Source organism: Ursus americanus, chromosome 20 (genome assembly GCF_024610735.1).
Source record: "Ursus americanus isolate L20-20 chromosome 20, mUrsAme1.1.p, whole genome shotgun sequence".
NCBI classification, from domain to species: Eukaryota; Metazoa; Chordata; class Mammalia; order Carnivora; family Ursidae; genus Ursus; species Ursus americanus.
In genome coordinates this window covers 44,155,426-44,173,962 of record NC_142146.1, presented here as the reverse complement: position 1 = coordinate 44,173,962, position 18,537 = coordinate 44,155,426, and the positions used below count along the sequence as shown (strand labels likewise).

Below are 18,537 nucleotides of genomic sequence, written 5' to 3'. Positions count from 1 at the left end.
ATAATAATTGTCAGGGGATGATGGATGATCTGGTAGCCCATCTATCCAGTAATTCAAGCAAGCTCTGATACTGGCCAAGCACCAGTATTCTCCGTGGATTTTGCAACATTGCACTCAGCCTGACTAATGAAAGCTAAATGTATTTAGAATGGGAATGACGTATGTGTAGATGAAACACATGACAGGCTCTTATGCAACTCTGACTTATGTAAATGGACACAAATAAAGGAAGAAAGCCTGGATTATAAAAGAAAGGCAGGCATCCCTCACTTAGACTCTCCAGGCTTAGGGTCTGAAAATGAAGGCCCTTTTACCACTAATCTTTCTGGTTTTTATTAGTTCTCCAGGTGGGGCAGTAGATAGGCACTACAGCATAGGCATTAAAGAAACCACTTGGAACTATGCTCCTACGGGTAAAAATATGCTCAATGGGAAGCCTTTTTCAGAAGATCAGTAAGTAATACCTTTGCAATGAAAAAGTTGCTATCAGAAACAAAAGTTGTTAATCGTTATTCACTGAGAAATTGCTGATGAAGAATTTCCCATCATCGACCCTTTAAGGGCACGTTTGCTATTAGAACTGCTTCCTTTGTTTTCTTGTAAGCATGGCGTGAAAGACAGATACTGATAGAAATCAGAAATTATTCTTAGAATTGTCACCACTCTTGCCAACATGGCACAGTATTTCAGGGGTCACCTCTAACTCTGTGTTTACCATCAATTTTGTGTGTGTGGCCCTCAAGATATAAAACGACACTAGTCCTTCTGATAGGGAAGGTATGGCAGAGATTCTAAAATTGCAGCTGTGTTCTTGACTTCTCTTTTCAAGTAAGTGGGAGGGAGAAATCAAGTGGTTATCCATGGTTTGGATTTACCACGTTTGTTGGCCAAAAGGACCCTAAGTCTATCAGCAAATCCACAAATCCTCTGAAATGGGTAAACGATTCTAAGTCACCAGGATCGATGTAATGTTCGAGATCTAACGTGACCTTCAAGTGGGGTTAGAAGCTTTTGTGGCTCAGTGTGGAGTTGGGTGAGTCTTGTAAACCAAAATGCCACATTTGTGACTTGCTACATTTGTGTCTGATCCCTTTATCACAGACTCCAATGTTCTCCTTGCCTACACCACTTTTTTGATTCCCTTCACATTTTCTCCAGTGTCTGAGTTTTGTCTATCAAAATTAGTCTGTAAAGCTTCTTTTTCTCGTTTCATTTGATTCAATATTTTTTTTCTTTCCTGTCAAACTTTGTTGAAGTTCTCTCTTTTTGTTTCTTTGTTTATTTTTTACAGGGAGCTTCAGTCCCATAAATATCTGCAACGAAGCCAAGACAGGATAGGATCTGTTTATAAGAAGGCTTTGTATTTTCAGTATACTAATGACACATTTCAAACACTCATTGGAAAACCATCCTGGCTGGGATTTTTAGGGCCAATAATTAAGGCTGAGACTGGAGACATGGTTTATGTTCATGTAAAAAATTTTGCTTCGAGAATGTATAGTTTCCATCCTCACGGACTCACCTACACTAAAGAAAATGAAGGTAAGTGGGTCTTTCTCCTTACATTCCTGAGCTGTTGCTTATGGCAAGTGGGAGCCCAGGACCTCAGGGAAAGCAGGGTAATTATTAACTGGGAGGAGTTTGGGGTGAATGCAGACACTTACTTTTGATGTCTTTAATGTTTATACCCAAGACAGTCCTTTTTCAATTTCTCATCTTGAGTAAGTGCCCACCCTTATGCAATTCCAAGGAAAGAAAATACACTTTTCACTCACAATAATAATAATGTACATTCATGGCTTAATAGAGAAAGCATGGGTCTCTTTCTTCCTTCCTTCCTTCCTTCCTTCCTTCCTTCCTTCCTTCCTTCCTTTTTTTTTTTTTTTTTTTTGTGTGTGTGTGGGAGATGCTCACAAGCAAATGTTAGGTTGGCAGAAATACTGTTCTACCCCCATCTCATTTCATTTCCTGATGGACGAGGATTAGCCTCTTGAAAACATCAGTGTCAAGAAAAATCATTTTCCAGACAGTATCTTGTCTCCTAGACATCCACACTCACAGCTGCCTAGTGGTGTTAGAGAAAGGAAGGGAAGAGAAAGCCACCAAATAAGGTTTTATGTTCTCCATGAAACAGGGGGTTCCTGGAAGATGGGTATACATGAGAGGTAAGCCATGCTTCAAAGCCCTCTATTGAAGGTAGGAACTTTATGCATAGTTATGAGGACTCCAGCCTCAAGAGATAGAGATCTGAAGCAAAAATTCTAGGAAAAGAAGAAAGAAAGAAGAGAAAGCCCAGATTCAGAACTAATAGCTCAGGGTAATGTAAGCTACGCAGAAGGCCTCTTTGGGGCTCCAGTGGTCCACTTAGAGGACACATGGATGTCTCTTGATGCCCTGGGTCCCAACTCTGAAGAAAATATGGAAGGCATCTCAGGAGCCTAGATTTCTGTATCTGAGGTCTAGGCATATAGTAGATACACAGTAAATATTTTTGGAATCCATCAATAATTGTGATAATAGTCTGCAATTATACTGCCTCTCTCATTCCAGTTTAGTTTAAAAACTAGACCAGCTGGACATACAAGTGGAAGCCAGCTAAGGAAGAAGAGACAGGAGGCAGGAAAGAGGAGGGGAGAAATGCACACTTGAGTCTAAAAATAGAAATTAACATACATTTATGGCTTACTAGAGAAAGCACGAGTCACATTCAAAACAGTGCTGCCCAATGGTTACTGTGACTGCAGTGTGGATTATGTCTTCCAAGGTGCTCTCTATCCTGATAATACTACGAACAAGCAAAAGGAAGATGACCGTCTGCAGCCAGGGGCACAATATACTTACAAGTGGTATGTAGAAGAAAAGCAGGGGCCTGGCCCCAACGACAGTAACTGCGTGACAAGGATTTACCACTCCCATGTAGACACTCCAAGAGACGTGGCTTCGGGTCTAGTTGGACCAATTCTGACTTGCAAACGAGGTATCGTATTTTTAAAATCTCATTGTAGCCAAAGAACCAGAATAAGCCGTCTCTCCCTTGCTCTCCTAGTGGAATTTTTCTATCAAACGAGCTCCCCTTTTCTGCCTTGACCCTGGTTGTTCCGTCAAGAAAGTAAAGTTGCCCTCTCAGACTCCGAGCACTAGATGGCGATGGTGAGTCCCATGCCGCAGTTCAAGTCCAGTGATGCGGGTTGGTCACTAGATGGTAGTCAAACCCAGTAAACTTCACTTTACCCACCTTTTCACAAAATGACTTGACACCTTTCTCCTATAGAGAAGTGTTCCGTCAGCAGGGTTGGAGAAACTAGGACGATGAGGGGCTGTCTGTTCCTTGCATGCTCTGTTCCTTAAGAGTTCTGTCTGTAGGTGTGCAAGATTAACTTGAATCAGTTAGAATCACCAGTTTATTTCGTGGCAAAACTAGTTATGGCAAAGAGCAAGTTTTGTTGTTCTTTATGTTTCAGGCACACTGGATGGAGACACCGAAAAAAATATCGACAGATCTTATGTTTTGATGTTTTTCATAACTGATGAAAACAAAAGCTGGTATATTGATGACAATATTAATACATATACTGAATCCGGCAAAGTTAATGCCAGCGATTCTGACTTCCAGGAGAGCAATCTCATGCCCTGTAAGAAAGAAAGCTTTCTGATTCATCATGCCCTATAATTCTAACTTCCGTGATTTCTTCTGTTCAAGTTTTTGTGGCTGAGTTTACATCTTCCAGGCTTTCACTCGAGCTACGCTGGTTGATATGCAAGGCGTCTGGTAAATCTTGCTGGTTGGCAAAGGTTCTTAGCAGGTGAAGTTAGGTAGATGCATTCATTTTCTAAAGTCTTATCTTGATCAAAAGGAGATGGTAAAAAACAAGAAAGATACAATGTTAAGATAATAAAATATTATGGAAGAACAAAAACATAACTGACCGGATATTTTATGAAAATGTGTTTCTTAAAAAAAAAATGTGTTTCTACATAAGATGTTTCAGAAAAGATACTCTCATTCTCTGAGTCACCCATCCTGGTTCTCTTCTTTCTGGGACTTAGCTTCTTTTTAGTCTTTTCCCCTCGTCAATGACCCCTGCCCTTTGGCTCATTTTTCCTCCTCTCACCTGTAATTCTTGGTTCTCCTGACCCTTCTAATTATCTACAATATCTATGGCCTTTTTGTGTGAAACACCAGTCAAGTCCCCTGTTAGATTATGCGTGAGAATAAGGCTGACACTGTGAGGTTTGTGTAACGAGCAAATGCACAGAATGTACAGCACGTGGTCCTCATCTACCGTGTGTGAAAGATTAGTACACGTTTGTTTTCTTGGCTCAGGCAGTACAGCATGCAACCCTTGCTATCGGGGCCATGGGTTCAAGCCCTGCGCTGGGGCTAGAGTTTGCTCAAAATAAATAAATAAGACATGCCTTTTTTTTCAGCAATAAACGGATACATGTATGGAAATCTGCCCAATCTCACCATGTGTGCCGAGGACAGGGTCAAGTGGTATTTTGTGGGCATGGGTGGTGTGTTGGACACACACCCCATCTATCTGCACGGACAAACCCTGATATCTCGGAATCACAGAAAGGACACGATTACGGTCTTCCCTGCCTCGCTGGAAGATGCCTTCATGGTAGCCAAGGGCCCTGGAGAGTGGCAGCTGGGATGTCAGATACACGGTAGGGTTTTGTGACCTTTACATAATACAGGGTCAGAGAACTTTCAAGATTGCAACCCCTCACAAATGCCTTCTCTTCCAAATGGAGAAACTGATTTCTAGGGAGGTGATGGGATTGCCTTTTCGAAAGGCAGTGACAAGGTCAGAACTGGAACCCAGGTGTCTAACACTTAACTCCACAGTAATGGACGCTTCTAGGTATATCGGGATATTTTGTTTTGTTTGTGCAAAAAACTTTTCTATTTTTAGCCAGCAAGCCTTGCAGAAAGCCTGAATGTCAGAGAAGGTACTATAACTGTTTGTTTGTTTTTTAGTTGAGGAAACAAGTTTCAAGGTTGAAACACTTGTCTAAAACCCTATAAGAATTGCTAGGAATATTGTGGGACTAAATGATACTAATCCAGGACTCAGGAAACCTCTGTATTTCCATTTATTTCCCTCTTCAATCACACCCTCCATTGAATCATACGATGGCCAGTTATGAAGTCATTGATCCTTTCTATACTTGAGTATGACCAAAACTACATATAATCATGTAAATGTTTTGTTTTACCTTTCAATCAAAAAACATGGTTATTAGAACTGAAGAATGTAACTTTTCTTCTTTTGTACAAAACTGGGGTTTATTTCTGTGGTCAAACCTGTCTTCTAAGTCCCATACTTTGGTTAGAATCATGCTTCCACTAGTTACTGAAATAACTACACAGCAAATATTTATCAGGATTTTCTATGTGCTGGGGTCCTCGTAGGGCTCTGGGAAAAAGGAGAACCACTCGCAGCTACTGCAACTCGAGGACTGAATTTAATGGTAAAAAGTTTCTCACTTAGAAAGGAATATCATTTTCAGATGAAAATGTACACTCAGTCCCACTCGTCCCATTTACTGACTTTGCAGATAGTGCCTTCAAGCCAGGGCTGGTCCTCAACTCTTAGGAAAGGATAGGGTCAGCCCTAGGCACAATTGAGAAGCTTCTGAGAGTTCCTTGGCTGATTCGATTGACTCCAGAGCTTTCTCCTGTGTCCCATGTCCTAGAGTTGTGTGTGGTTTTCAAATTTTACTTCCACTCTTTTTAAAATTTGCATTTAAAAATTTTTTAATTTAAATTTTATTTAAAATTTTACTTTATTTTATTAGTAATTACAAGAATATATGCATAGACTTTGGCCAGAAAGAAAGGAAGGATGGAAGGAGGAAGGAAGGAGGCGGAGGGAGGTTTTGGTGGGGGGGTAGTAGGCAGAAAAAGTGAAAATCTAATGTGATGTATGGGAGCCTGCTCATACCAGCTCAAGAGGGTGGAGGGTTAAGTCAGCCAACTGGTAAACCCTTGGTAACTTCAAATTGGTCACAGTGGAAGTGTTTAGACTACAAAAATTAGCAAAATAAATCAAATATTGTGTTTTTTGTCTTTAGAGAGCTGGTTTAAGAACACACCATTAGTCCAACCCTCCCGTTGCCATCTTCATTCCTCCCCAGAGAATAAACACCGGGTGTGAATACTTGAAAACCTGTGTACTATGCATTCTCACACAATGTATATGAACATGTAGACACAAAAAACACATTGCTATAGTTTGTGTTTTATTTTACATAAGTTTAGATCATGCTGCATGTGATTTTCTGCTGTTGTTTTCTTCACGTATCAATGTTTTGAAATCTTTTCCCTGACATTCCCCATACACCTAACTTATTCTTTTACGCTGTTGTATAGTTTTCCACATTGGGGATGTATCTTAAGTTATTTACCGATTTGCCTACCGACATTTAAATTGCTTCCACGTTTTTTACTTATTAACAATGTTATAGTTAACATCTTTTTATTTGTATCTTTTTATGTACGTGCAAATATTTCTCTTGGTTGACTACCAAGAAGTGAAATTATGTAATGGAAGGTGTTTAGTTTAAACAAATGCTGCTAGATTGCCTTCCAAAATATCTGTCCTAATTTACACTCCCACCAACAGTGCTCTGAAATCAAATCACCGGACTGGTGCCCTCATGGAGAGGAACCTGCCTGATTTCTTCCTGCTTGCCAATTAGTTAATCTAATAAATCAGCTAATTCACTAGTGACTAATGGTAGTAATTTCATACCCCCGAGGAAAGATGTTTTTGGCCAAAGAGATTCTCAAATCTTCTTGGTAGACAGGCACCATCTTCATCTAGGGACTGGGCCAATGGTGGTGATTATTCTCCGAGGTCATACGTGTTCCTCTAACATTCATCTTTGCATCCTGCTTTCTGTATTTGTTTCATACATTATAGGTTTTTACACAGATTCTGTAAGTAAAATCCCTGAAATTTCTCCAAAAAGGAGAAGTTGCAATATTATTGGCTAAAATATAGATATATATGGAATAAGAAAAATGTTGTAGTAATGTTCTATGCTTGGGTTTATTGTTTTTCAGATAGTATGCAGGCCTATTTCAATGTAAGGAATTGCCAAAAACCTTCAACAGACGTTCCTGGGACACGTGTTGTACATTACTATATTGCTGCTGAAAAAATTGTTTGGAACTATGCTCCCTCTGGTGTAGATTCCTTCACTAAAAAAAATTTAACAGCATCTGGAAGGTAATAATTTGGTGATTAAAATATTTATAGTTAAATAAAAATAATCGAAATTTTTCATAACCAGCTACTCCTAAAAAGGATTTAGGCATCTTATCATAAAAAGATACCAATAAAACAAAAGTAGAAAAATAATTATATCAATAATTAGAAACTATTGAATCAAAGGATCACTACCACACAAAATTTTTCTCTAAATGCCTTGGCAGCCAGTGCAAAATAAAACATGCTGCTCATTTTTTTCCCCAGCACTAAATTTTAAAATAGATTTATTATATGTAATTATGAGACATAGTGGATAATTTATCGATAACAATTTTACAAAAATTCAAAAATGTTCTTCCTGTATAATTTATACTTTCCTGCTAAGATCTGAAGGCATAATTAAATAATTGCCCATGACATTTATTATTATTTTTTTCTTTCCTATGACATTCTTAAATCACGTTTTATAAATATTTTTTATTCCAACATGTAAGAATATATTACCAATTACTATTTTAATGACCAAAACGTACGACCAAAAAACATTACCACGACACCAGCATTTAAAAGTACACGAAAAGGTTTTTTGATAGTCCACCTGCTATAATTGTATTTATCAACTCAAAGATTACAAGAATTTTAATCCTGCTGATCCATTGAATGAAAGTTATATGTCAGAAGAGATCAAGCTCTAAAACCACCAACCAGTGTTTCCCATGGTAATTATTTTTCTCTCATTTACTCGCAGAAAATTTGTGAAAACTAAGACTGCTATATCAAGTGAATATTTTCTCTTCTTACATCAGCTCATCAATAAATTATTCAATCTGCGGGATGGAAATTTTATATGAAGGCTCTCTGGGCTTAGAGCAAAAATTAGATTCAGAATTAGGTCCAACTCTCACTTTATATGGACTCAAATAAGTATGAATGAATAGATGTTTTTTCAACTTGCTTGACTGTCCTGCCTATGAAATTCTATGATGCGTTAGCATGACAAGTCACTACTTTACTGCTAGGGAACACTTTTTCTCAGGGGACCCCACTTAATTTTATCGTAATAAAATTTAAAAAGAGGACTGACATCGCTCATCTTACTATTCTAACATCTTGGCACATGGTAGTTTTAGAAGTGGTGTTTGTTCCTACCTGACTGAAAAAAAAATACCTTTTGTTCCAGAAGAAAGTGTGTGGATAAACCACCGAGTAGACAGGCACAGATGCTTATATACGCATGCACAGATAAAAGACTGAAAAGAAATCCATGGAAAATGTTGACAGTGGTTATATGTAGATAATGGGATTATGAAGATTTTAATTTTTTGGGTCAGTTTTCCTTTTATTTTTCAACTTTTCTACAATGAACATGCATTGCTTTTATAAATAAATTGCAACTAATTTAAAACAGATGTATGTAGATTCTTGCTTTCTTTTCACATGATCACTGTTATTTTAAAGGTTCTTTGTGTTACCTACTTTCTCTGCACAGTGAATCCCAGCTACATTTTGAACAAAGCCCGACCAGAATTGGAGGATCTTACAAAAAACTAGTTTACCGTGAATATACAGATGCTTCCTTCCGAACACAGAAGGCAAGAGATGAGCACCTTGGAATCCTTGGTAAAATTCTCTTCATAGCTCTGCAGGGTTATAATAGACACATTTTCTATGCAATCAAAATAGTATTCACATCTCACAGTTTTAGAGATTTTAGCCGTCATCTATGAAAACAGTTCATTCGGATTCAGCCAATTTTAAAGTACATTCTTTTGTCCCTACACATCCAATGAGATTAATACGTTCATATGATCCAAAGTGACTTTCTGTGACCGTGAATCATCTAGAACTCTTGAAGTCGGATGCGTTCCTGGTTCGTGGCATTATCTCTTTAACTTGTTCCTAGAAGAAACTTACTCAAGTAACACACCAGACAACTGTTGGTGAAAACCAAGGACACTTACGGACTCTGTTGGTTTCTAGGCCCTGTTATTAAGGCAGAAGTAGGACAGATCATCAAGATCACTTTCTATAACAACGCTTCCGTGCCACTCAGCATTCAGCCTCATGGACTGCGTTACAACAAGAGCAACGAGGGTTCCTTCTACAAAACACCTGGAGGGAGTAAGTAACGCCCAAGGGAGGCCCAAGCAAGCCACACTGCGACATAATGTCAGCTAGAAAATAAAATTCCTCCTCAATTCGGGACGCAGCCCACTTTTGACATAGTAACCACTGTGTCCTTATTATGGCGGTGATTCCCTCAGCCCCTTTCAACTGTCCCCCGAGGTGCTAAAAGGTGAGCAAGATACAGTCCTTGTTCTCAGAGATCTCACAGCCTAGACCAGGGTACTTCTGGTTCTAGGTCCTATTTTACAAATACTTATTTCTTACTAGGTACTCCTCCACCCTCCTCACATGTAAATCCTGGCAAGACATTTGTCTATACGTGGGAAGTTCCAAGATACGTGGGTCCTACCTCCGCGGATCCCGACTGCCTGACCTGGTTATACTATTCCTCAGTAGATATGCCAACAGACATCAACAGTGGCCTCGTAGGGCCTCTCCTCGTGTGCAGAAATGGAAGTCTTGGAGAGGATGGCAAACAGGTGAGTCATGGACCTACGACTAGATGTGCCTTGACGAGAGGTTGCCTGAGACGAACTGCAGAGGAAACGCAGTGTGGCAATCGGCAGTTTCAGTTTCTTCTGTGTGCTGATTCTCTCAATTCTATCCTTTTCTGAACTCCAGACCTGCATCTTTCTCCGCCCAATGAGCACCCACCCTAGCGTGTACCAGACACCTCCAATTCCACTTGATGGTTTTAGCTCTTCATCTCCCTCTGGACAACCATACCTGCCCCTCTCTCCTCCACTCCGTCTCTTTGTTAATGACACCATCCAGCCCAGGACTTCATCAGCAACTCCTTTCTCACCTCCAACATTAGTCACCAAACTCCCAATACCACTGCCTTCTCGGAGGTCCCATCTCCTCATTCTGAATTCCTTCAACCTCCTGACTCCTCTTTCCACTCTCACCCTGCCTCAGTACAGCTCCACATCCCTTCCTTTCAAATCGAACTATAGCACTCTCCACATTCTGCAGTCTGCTGGCTCAGAAGTCAGCCCATCAGACCCTTATCGATCCCTCCAGATTCATGGCTCCTTCCTGCCATCCTGGGCATGCAATTCTCGTTCTACTGCAGAATTGGCTTATTAGTCCATGAGGAAGAAAGACTAATTCACATCTCTTTGAGTGTGCCCTCTTCTCTCTTTCTGGAATGGCCTTTCCTCACTGGAGCCATTTTTAAAACTCCGACTGAAGGTCCCTTCCTGCCCTTCCGACAATATTCACTAACTACAGTGGTTTCTGCTAGATACCACAGTTCCTTGTGTATGTTTCCATTGGAGCACTTCTCCATGCAATTGTGTTTATTGGTCTTTCTGTCCCACTGTGAAATGAAACCATACATGAGGTTTTATTAATTTTTTGGAACAACCACATCCCCTCTGTGGCATGTAGTAGGTGCTCAATAAATGTTTGAGAAATGAATTTCCCTTGTTCCTCACTCACAAGTGAACTAATATCCGATTTCTTTTTTTCATCTATAATTTATAAGGTAATAAAGCCTACTAATTATCCCCAAGTAAAGTATAATTGAATGTATATTTTATTTAAAAATGAGATGATATATTAATAGGCATCCATATAATGCAAGCATTATAAGTCTCGTGATTCTTATAGTACATGTAATCTATTTATCCAAAAATATAAATACGTGTACATATTTAATTTCTTCATAAATGCTAAAAATGCACTAGAAAACATTTTATTTAACTCACTTTCTACAAAGCATCCTATGAAAAGCCACTATAAACATCTACGATCATACAGTTTAGTTTTATGAAGTTCAGCTGTAGGGGTCCCTAGAGTAAGAGCTTTATATGAAAATAGCTGTAGATAATTCTCCTAACTTCTTAGTTGTGTGATAAATCCATTCACTGGGATTCATGCCTTTATCCATGCCTGGATTTTCCAGGAGTATACAAAACACTTTGTTTAGGCAATCCTGTATGCAGATCAACTATTTGACTAGACTTTGTGTATGTGTGTGTGTGTGTGTCTATCTATCTATATCTATCTAGCTAGCTATATATATATTTCATGTCTATTTCTTTTTCTATTCTCATCCACAGAAAGGAAAAGACAAAGAGTTTTACCTGCTTGCCACGATATTTGATGAAAATGAAAGTTATCTCTTAGATGAAAATATAAGAACATTTACCACAAAACCTGAAAATGTGGATAAAAAGGATCCAGATTTCCAAAAGTCCAACCAGATGTATTGTAAGAAAACATACAATTTACAATATAAATGCATTAAGCACTTGTTTAATTTCATTATGTCTAAAGAATCGCAGATTAAGAGAGACATACATTTTTCCCCAAGGGTTGGCTAATATGTTTCATGTTTCTTTTAAAGATAATTTCTCAACAAAAATATTATCTAGTAGGATGATTATGTTAAATTCAATATATTTAATATTTAACAATGCCTTGTTGGTGCACTATATTGTTTAGCTATTATGAATGTGAGATAGAAAAGTCATGTATTTTTTTATTGCCAAATTAGTGGTGTAGGTGGGTGGAGTGTTTATTGAGTTGGTTTAGTTAGTTGATTGGTTGGTTGGTTCGTTGGTTGGTTTTTGAAGACTGCAGGTGTAGGGGGAAAGGACTGGTCTAGAATCTAGAGACTTGAACTCTGATCTTAACTGTTTCAAATATTAGCTTAATAACACTGGACAAGTAATTGCCTCTTTGGCATTTGTTTCCTCAAATCTAAAAGGAAGGGGTTAACTCAGATAATCTTGAGATTCTTACATGATTGAGCTTCCTTATGATTAGTCCTTTGTTGAGTTTGAAGAGATGCCAGTTATCATTGAATTTTCTTTTCTTCGTCACCAATGTCTTGTAGCCATAAATGGATACATGTATGGAAATCTGCCTGGACTGGATATGTGCTTAGGAGACAACGTTTCATGGCACATTCTTAGTGTGGGATCTGAAAAAGACTTACATGGGATATATTTCTCAGGAAATACCTTCACTTCCTTAGGATCAAGGGATGACACCATAACTGTGTTTCCCCACACCTCCCAGACGCTTTTTATGAAACCTGATTCTGTAGGTAAGTAGTAGATCTTCTCTTTCAAACTGAAATGTGTCCGAATTATGAAAAACAGTGTCTTTACATGCACCGAATATTGTTCGTACGGAAAAAAAAGGAACTTATGTAAACAGTGCTTAAAAAGCCTTTCCCCTGCCCCATGTAATCTACAAGAACGGTAATATATCATTTCCCAGATCACAAAAATCACACCCACCCCTCGGTTTTCTCTTCCTGGCCTCCAGACTCTAAATCAATTCACATTCCTCAAACACGGTGAGATGCTTTGAAGTATTTTCACCTGTTTTCACTCTGTTATCCCCTCCATTTCTTACTCTTCTATCCCTTTCTTTCCCAGACCTGCCCTCTGCTTCTGCCTTCTTTCTACTCCTCTCCTTGCTAGCTTTGTTCTGTAGGAAAATGTTTTCACTTCAGGGAGGTCGATTGCAGCTGGCAAAAATTTTTAAATCAGAATATTGTTATATGTATCATATATATATATATATATATGATATATATATATCATATATATATATATCTCCCCTCTTCTCTGAACCTAATACCCTCATTTGTAAAATAGGGATGGCAATAATTTACAATCCAGAAAAAGGAATAGACAAGGACCAGGTGTGATACAGGTAGCATAGTAAAGTGCCTGGCATGTGTTAGATGTTCAGTAAAATATTAGTTTCTTCCTTTATCCTGCAGATCCACCTTCATCAAAATAAACAAACAAACAAACAAACAAACAAACAAATAAATAAATAAATAAATAAATAAATAAATAAAAATCCATTCATCTCGGTCAAAAACTACTGGCACCAATCAAATGCTGGCTGTACAATAAGCTAGCTACTCCGTAAATGCCATGGATGGGTGTCCGAACTCTTGGTGATACCACAGATTCACTTGATTACATATTCTACGTTTAACATTTTTTTATTTTACTTTTCAAACAAATAGAACGTGTGATTAAGACCACTTGGAGGAAAAAAGAAAGAAATCTTTTCCAACACTCGTTCTCCTCTCTGCCCTGGGCACTCACTTGGTGTCAAGTGATTTCCTGCCCCCCCCCCACCCTACTTCTTCCTCTCCTTTTCCCAGGAGGTGTTTTCCTGGACTTAAAAAAAAAAATTGCTTTGTTCTTCATTTCTTTCCTTAACGCTATCAGCAGCAGTAAACATGGGAGACACCTGCTATGTGTCGAGCGCCGTGCTACATGGGCGCCGGTTCATTCTAAACAATGACTTCTTTCCAAATCCTTGAGTCTGAAGGTTTTGATCCTTGTCAGTCTTCCTGAATCTTACCCTCCACAAAAAGTTACAGCAACAACAGAAACATGTCCAGAGACAGAAGAGAGTATTGGTGATGACAAAGGTAACTTTGCGAAGCAGCGTCGGCAGGCAATGAGTATAAAATTACCAAAATCAAAGAAGGACAACCTGAATTCAGGTGGAATTTACTGGTCTCAACCAGGCTGGAGTTTTTTTGTTGCTGTTGTTGTGGTCATCGCTTAGGGATTTGAAAGTGTGAGTCTGATTGCCTTCCACTTCGGCCACTCTGACCCACGCCACACCATCTCTCACAGATTACTTCGTAGAGGCTTAACAGGTCTCCTTCCTCCCACGCTTGCCCACTACCTTCTGTTCTCAGCACAGCCGCAATGTCCTCATCACTCATCAGCTCAAAATCCCACAATGGCTCCCCATTGCACAGAGCCACAGACTTTCAGTGACCCCTAAGAGCCCTTGGGACCCAGCCCTCCAACCCACACCAAGCTTGTCTCCTCTCACCCCCCCAATCCCAGACACACAGGCCTCTCGAATGGTCTGCAGACACACCAAGCAGGCCTTCAGCTTGGGGCTTTTGCTGCGTGTTTCCTCTGCCTGGATTACTCTGGCCCTGGATCCATCACTCACCTCTCATCTTTGTCCAAGTGTCACCCTCCCATCAAGGCCTACCCTGATTATCCTATAAAATATTGCTCATTGTCCCTAGAGCTCCCCTCTGCCTGCCCCACCCCACCCCACCAGGATTCTCAATCCTTCTGACACCGGTGTGCCTTTCTCTTTAATCCACAGTGCTTATTAGCTTCCAACATCCATAAATGTTACCTGCCATGTTTATCTTGGCAACACCCGCCCTGCAATAGAAACCCTAAGGGCATGGATTTTTAACTATTTTGTTCACTGATGTTTCCCAAGTGCCTAGAAATAATCCTGGCATAAAGCATACATAAGTATCTGTCAAATTAATGAAAAAAAAATAAACTGTCTTACATTTGGGGGTTAATATCTTCTAGATGACTTCACAGAGAAAAGAAATCTGAACGCAAAGTTTTATGCATTCTTTTCTTACTTGCCTCCAGGAACTTTTGCTGTGGTTTGTATGACAACAGAGCACTATCTAGGAGGCATGAAACATAAATACCACGTGAGGCAGTGTGCGGAGCCAAACCCTGATCAAACACAGTATGAGGAAGAGAAAACCATTTACATCGCTGCTGAGGAAGTTGTGTGGGATTATTCTCCCAGCAGGAAGTGGGAGAAACAACTGCAACATTTACAAGGAGAGAAGTATGGCCATCACTTCCATCTCTAACCGAGAAGGGTTCATTCTGGAGTCCTCCGCCCTTCCTTTCCAGTCTCACGTATGCGTGCACGTGTTGTGTATTTGTTTGCTCCGGTGTGTGGGTATGTGTGTATGGCGTACATGTGCACGACGGGTGCGTGTGCATGGTACGTGTGAGGCACGTGTGTGCTTAGGAGAGGATCCATTACAAATCACAATGTATCTGTGTATCTTACCTTCAACTACAAATGACTTCCAGTCTTTCCAAATAGCTGCGTCACTTACTTCTGTGCTTTGTTTCTCACTGTCTTTCTTTTCCCTTCTCGCCTCCAGTCTTCCTGATGCGTGTTCCCATCCAGCCTGGCCACTCCGAGGTGTGATAAACCTCTTTCAGCTACATTTAACATCTGGCATCAGTCAGATTTTCCTCTTGTCTTCATTTGTTTCTGTCAATCTCTCTTCTTCTGGGAACCTCAGATTGAAGATCCTTGCTTTTCTTTTGGTAAAACTTGCTTTCTTTCTCTGATTTTCACTTTTACTATTTATTCATTTATCAAAACTAAAATTTCGTCCAGAAAACATGTTTTAAAATACAGGATGAATATCCAGCAATCTTACCAGTATTAGCAATTTTTTTTTAAGAAGAATCACTTTTCCAGGGGCGCCTGGGTGGCACAGCAGTTAAGCGTCTGCCTTCGGCTCAGGGCGTGATCCTGGCGTTATGGGATCCAGCCCCACATCAGGCTCCTCCGCTATGAGCCTGCTTCTTCCTCTCCCACTCCCCCTGCTTGTGTTCCCTCTCTCGCTGGCTGTCTCTATCTCTGTCAAATAAATAAATAAAATCTTTAAAAAAAAAAAAAGAATCACTTTTCCAGGTAAAGTAGCCTCTAGACATTAATCAATTGTGTTGTTTCAATAAGGAGTTCTTCCATATGAGAATTTGTCGAATTTAATGGTTAAATTAACTAACTTTGTGGTTTTTTTGGTTTTGTTTTTATTTCCTTAAAGTAAAACAAACATATATTTGGATAGAATTGGGACGTATCTTGGGTCCAAATACAAGAAAGTCATATACCGTCAGTATGATGATATCACATTCAAGAATCGAACAAAAAGAAATGAAGACGAAAAACATCTGGATATACTAGGTACTGATATACGATCAGACTGGTCTTCGTGTTTTTCTTCTTGTCCTCGGCCACCAGGCACTGTTGCACACATTGAGGGTACTGTCGACCTCCACCAGGACAGAGAAGAGTGCCAATAATGCTAATTCTAATTTGTTTGCCGATAGGCACTTTTACTGGGAAAAGAAAATTGATTCAACAGTTGTTTCACGAAAACTAAAGAGACCATAGAAATATAATGTGATTAGTTTTGGATTACCTGGCTTCCTAGAACTCAGGAACTCTAGAGAGACCTTAGAACTAGCTTTTAGAGGTCATTTCACTGATATTAAAATGAAGCCCAGAAGGCCTACTATAGTGAGGAGGGGGACCTCTTTGTTTAAATTTAAGTGTTTAATTTAAATACTTAAAGTGTTAATATCTAGTTTCATCTTCTAAGAGTGAGGAAAATTACAGCCCTTTCTTCTACCCTTGACAGGTCAGCCAGGAAAACCACAAGTTGCCCCCAGCACCTATGTGTAACATTTTCCTAATTGCCACAGCGTTTGCAGAGGTCACATGATGTTTTCATAGGTCAAATGACATTTCTGTATGTTGCATAATATTTCCAGAAGCCACGTGGCATTTCCGTATGCTCAAATTTTACGTGTCTATTGGAGATAGACATCTAAGTGTCTATTGGAGACTATCTTCTGGTGTGGGGCCCTGACAAGATGGACTTACATGCTGTTGGAGAGACTCTTACTCTTCTTAGCTCCACATTGGCCTCTTGAGCTTGTCCCTTTGCAACCCCCAGAAGGAGGTCTGTGCTGTCCGGGTCCCCCTGTTATTGGGTGGGCTCCTATCTTTAGTAACAGCAGGATGTTAGTTTTTGCTAGGATTCTGACTGCATGCATCAAGGTAAATGACATAATATGACCCTTTAGATTCCATTATTATTTATACCAAAAACAAAACAAAACACCCAACCACTTTATGGAAAAGGGAAAACAATTCTCTAGTGTTTGGGAAAGTGAAATGGCCATGGGAACAAAGAAAGGATGTCCCGAGCTAGCATCTAACGTCTAGTAGGTGTCTTCAGGGCTCTGATTTCAGTAATGATAGTACAAGTTTGAAGGGAATTCTTACTGCTTAGTTCATCTCAAAGCCATCTCTGTTTCAGAATTTTTAGAGTCACTGATACAATCTGCTTCTAAATAGAAAGAAGATTTAAAACAAATTTTTTACCTCCAGTTCTTGGCCTGGGATGAAAGGGAGAGAGGGTACAATGAAGGGGTCTTCAGTCTGGAGAAAAAAAAAATCACCTTTGGTCAATAAAAAGGCCTTCCAGCTCCTCCTAACTCTCCACTAAGGTGAAAGGGGAAAAGGATAAAAGGTTTAAGTGAGGGGCGCCTGGGTAGCTCAGTCGTTAAGCGTCTGCCTTTGGCTCAGGGCGTGATCCCGGTGTTACGGGATGGAGCCCTGCATTGGGCTCCTCTGCTGGGAGCCTGCTGCTTCCTCCCCCACTCCCCTGCTGTGTTCCCTCTCTCTCAGGCTGTCTCTCTGTCACATAAATAAATATAATCCTTTTTTTAAAAAAAAAGGTTTAAGTGATAATGTTGGTCAAGAAAGAAAATAAAATATTTCATTTCCAAATTGTGTGTTTTCGTAGGCATTAACTGAGGCTCATCGAATTAAGTTTTCTAAAGACTTAAATTTTCCAGGGAAAAACTGTATTTCATAAATCATCAATGATCCACTGGTTAAAAGTGTGTTTTATTTGGCTGCATGTTGAGGAAAAAGGATAAAAATAAGTCGCTGTATAAATACTTAGAGGACAGATGATTCATAATTTAAAATAAATAACAATTTCCGCACATTTTCCTTTTTATATCCCCTAGGTCCTTTAATATTCCTCACCCCTGGTCAAAAACTCCGAATTATCTTTAAAAATAAAGCCTCAAGACCATATTCGATTCACGCCCATGGAGTGAAAACAAACTGTTCCACTGTTGTTCCAACACAGCCAGGTAACTGCTTTGGAAGAGAAAAAAAGCTTCAAAGCTTTTATGCAAGACTATGTGCTCGTGTTCTTTCTGAAGTATGGGGTAGTTCTAGATGACAGAGACCAGTGGGCTAGTAGGAAGGGTCTAAAGAAGGAGCTTGGGAACAAGTTCCTTTTGCAAGTCTTGAGTTTTCTTCTAGAGTGGGTACTATGAGCAAAACTCCCCCGTGTGTACAGTTCTCTTCTAGAATTACCTTCCTTCCCATCTCTCCACCTATCCAGCTGCCAGGTATCCCTAAGCTATACTCCATCTCTCCAATTCAAGTGCTAAAGCAGGAGTTGAGTATACGATGCAGTGTGTGAAGAAGGGGGCAGGGGAGAGGGAGCCACTAAGAGGAGGTAACCTCGTGTATTAACATTTCTATGGCATCCCCACTCTACAGCATGCCATTCCACGTGCCTCAGACA

The 18,537-nt window shown here is 39.8% G+C and overlaps 1 protein-coding gene across 1 annotated transcript in view; it reads left to right on the top strand.

Annotated features, from left to right (window-relative positions):
• Positions 1–298: 298 nt before the first annotated feature.
• The window catches only part of LOC123801160 (ceruloplasmin-like), a 30,415-nt gene continuing 12,176 nt past the window's right edge, over positions 299–18,537 (top strand). Inside the window, exons 1-14 of the mRNA XM_087870335.1 lie at positions 299–453; positions 1,292–1,542; positions 2,765–2,977; positions 3,462–3,632; positions 4,429–4,671; positions 7,076–7,241; positions 8,713–8,843; positions 9,204–9,344; positions 9,618–9,829; positions 11,417–11,567; positions 12,196–12,408; positions 14,756–14,963; positions 15,967–16,106; positions 17,966–18,094. Of these exons, the coding sequence (XP_087726461.1) occupies positions 299–453; positions 1,292–1,542; positions 2,765–2,977; positions 3,462–3,632; positions 4,429–4,671; positions 7,076–7,241; positions 8,713–8,843; positions 9,204–9,344; positions 9,618–9,829; positions 11,417–11,567; positions 12,196–12,408; positions 14,756–14,963; positions 15,967–16,106; positions 17,966–18,094 (2,524 nt within the window). The remainder of the gene's footprint in view (positions 454–1,291; positions 1,543–2,764; positions 2,978–3,461; positions 3,633–4,428; positions 4,672–7,075; positions 7,242–8,712; positions 8,844–9,203; positions 9,345–9,617; positions 9,830–11,416; positions 11,568–12,195; positions 12,409–14,755; positions 14,964–15,966; positions 16,107–17,965; positions 18,095–18,537) is intronic.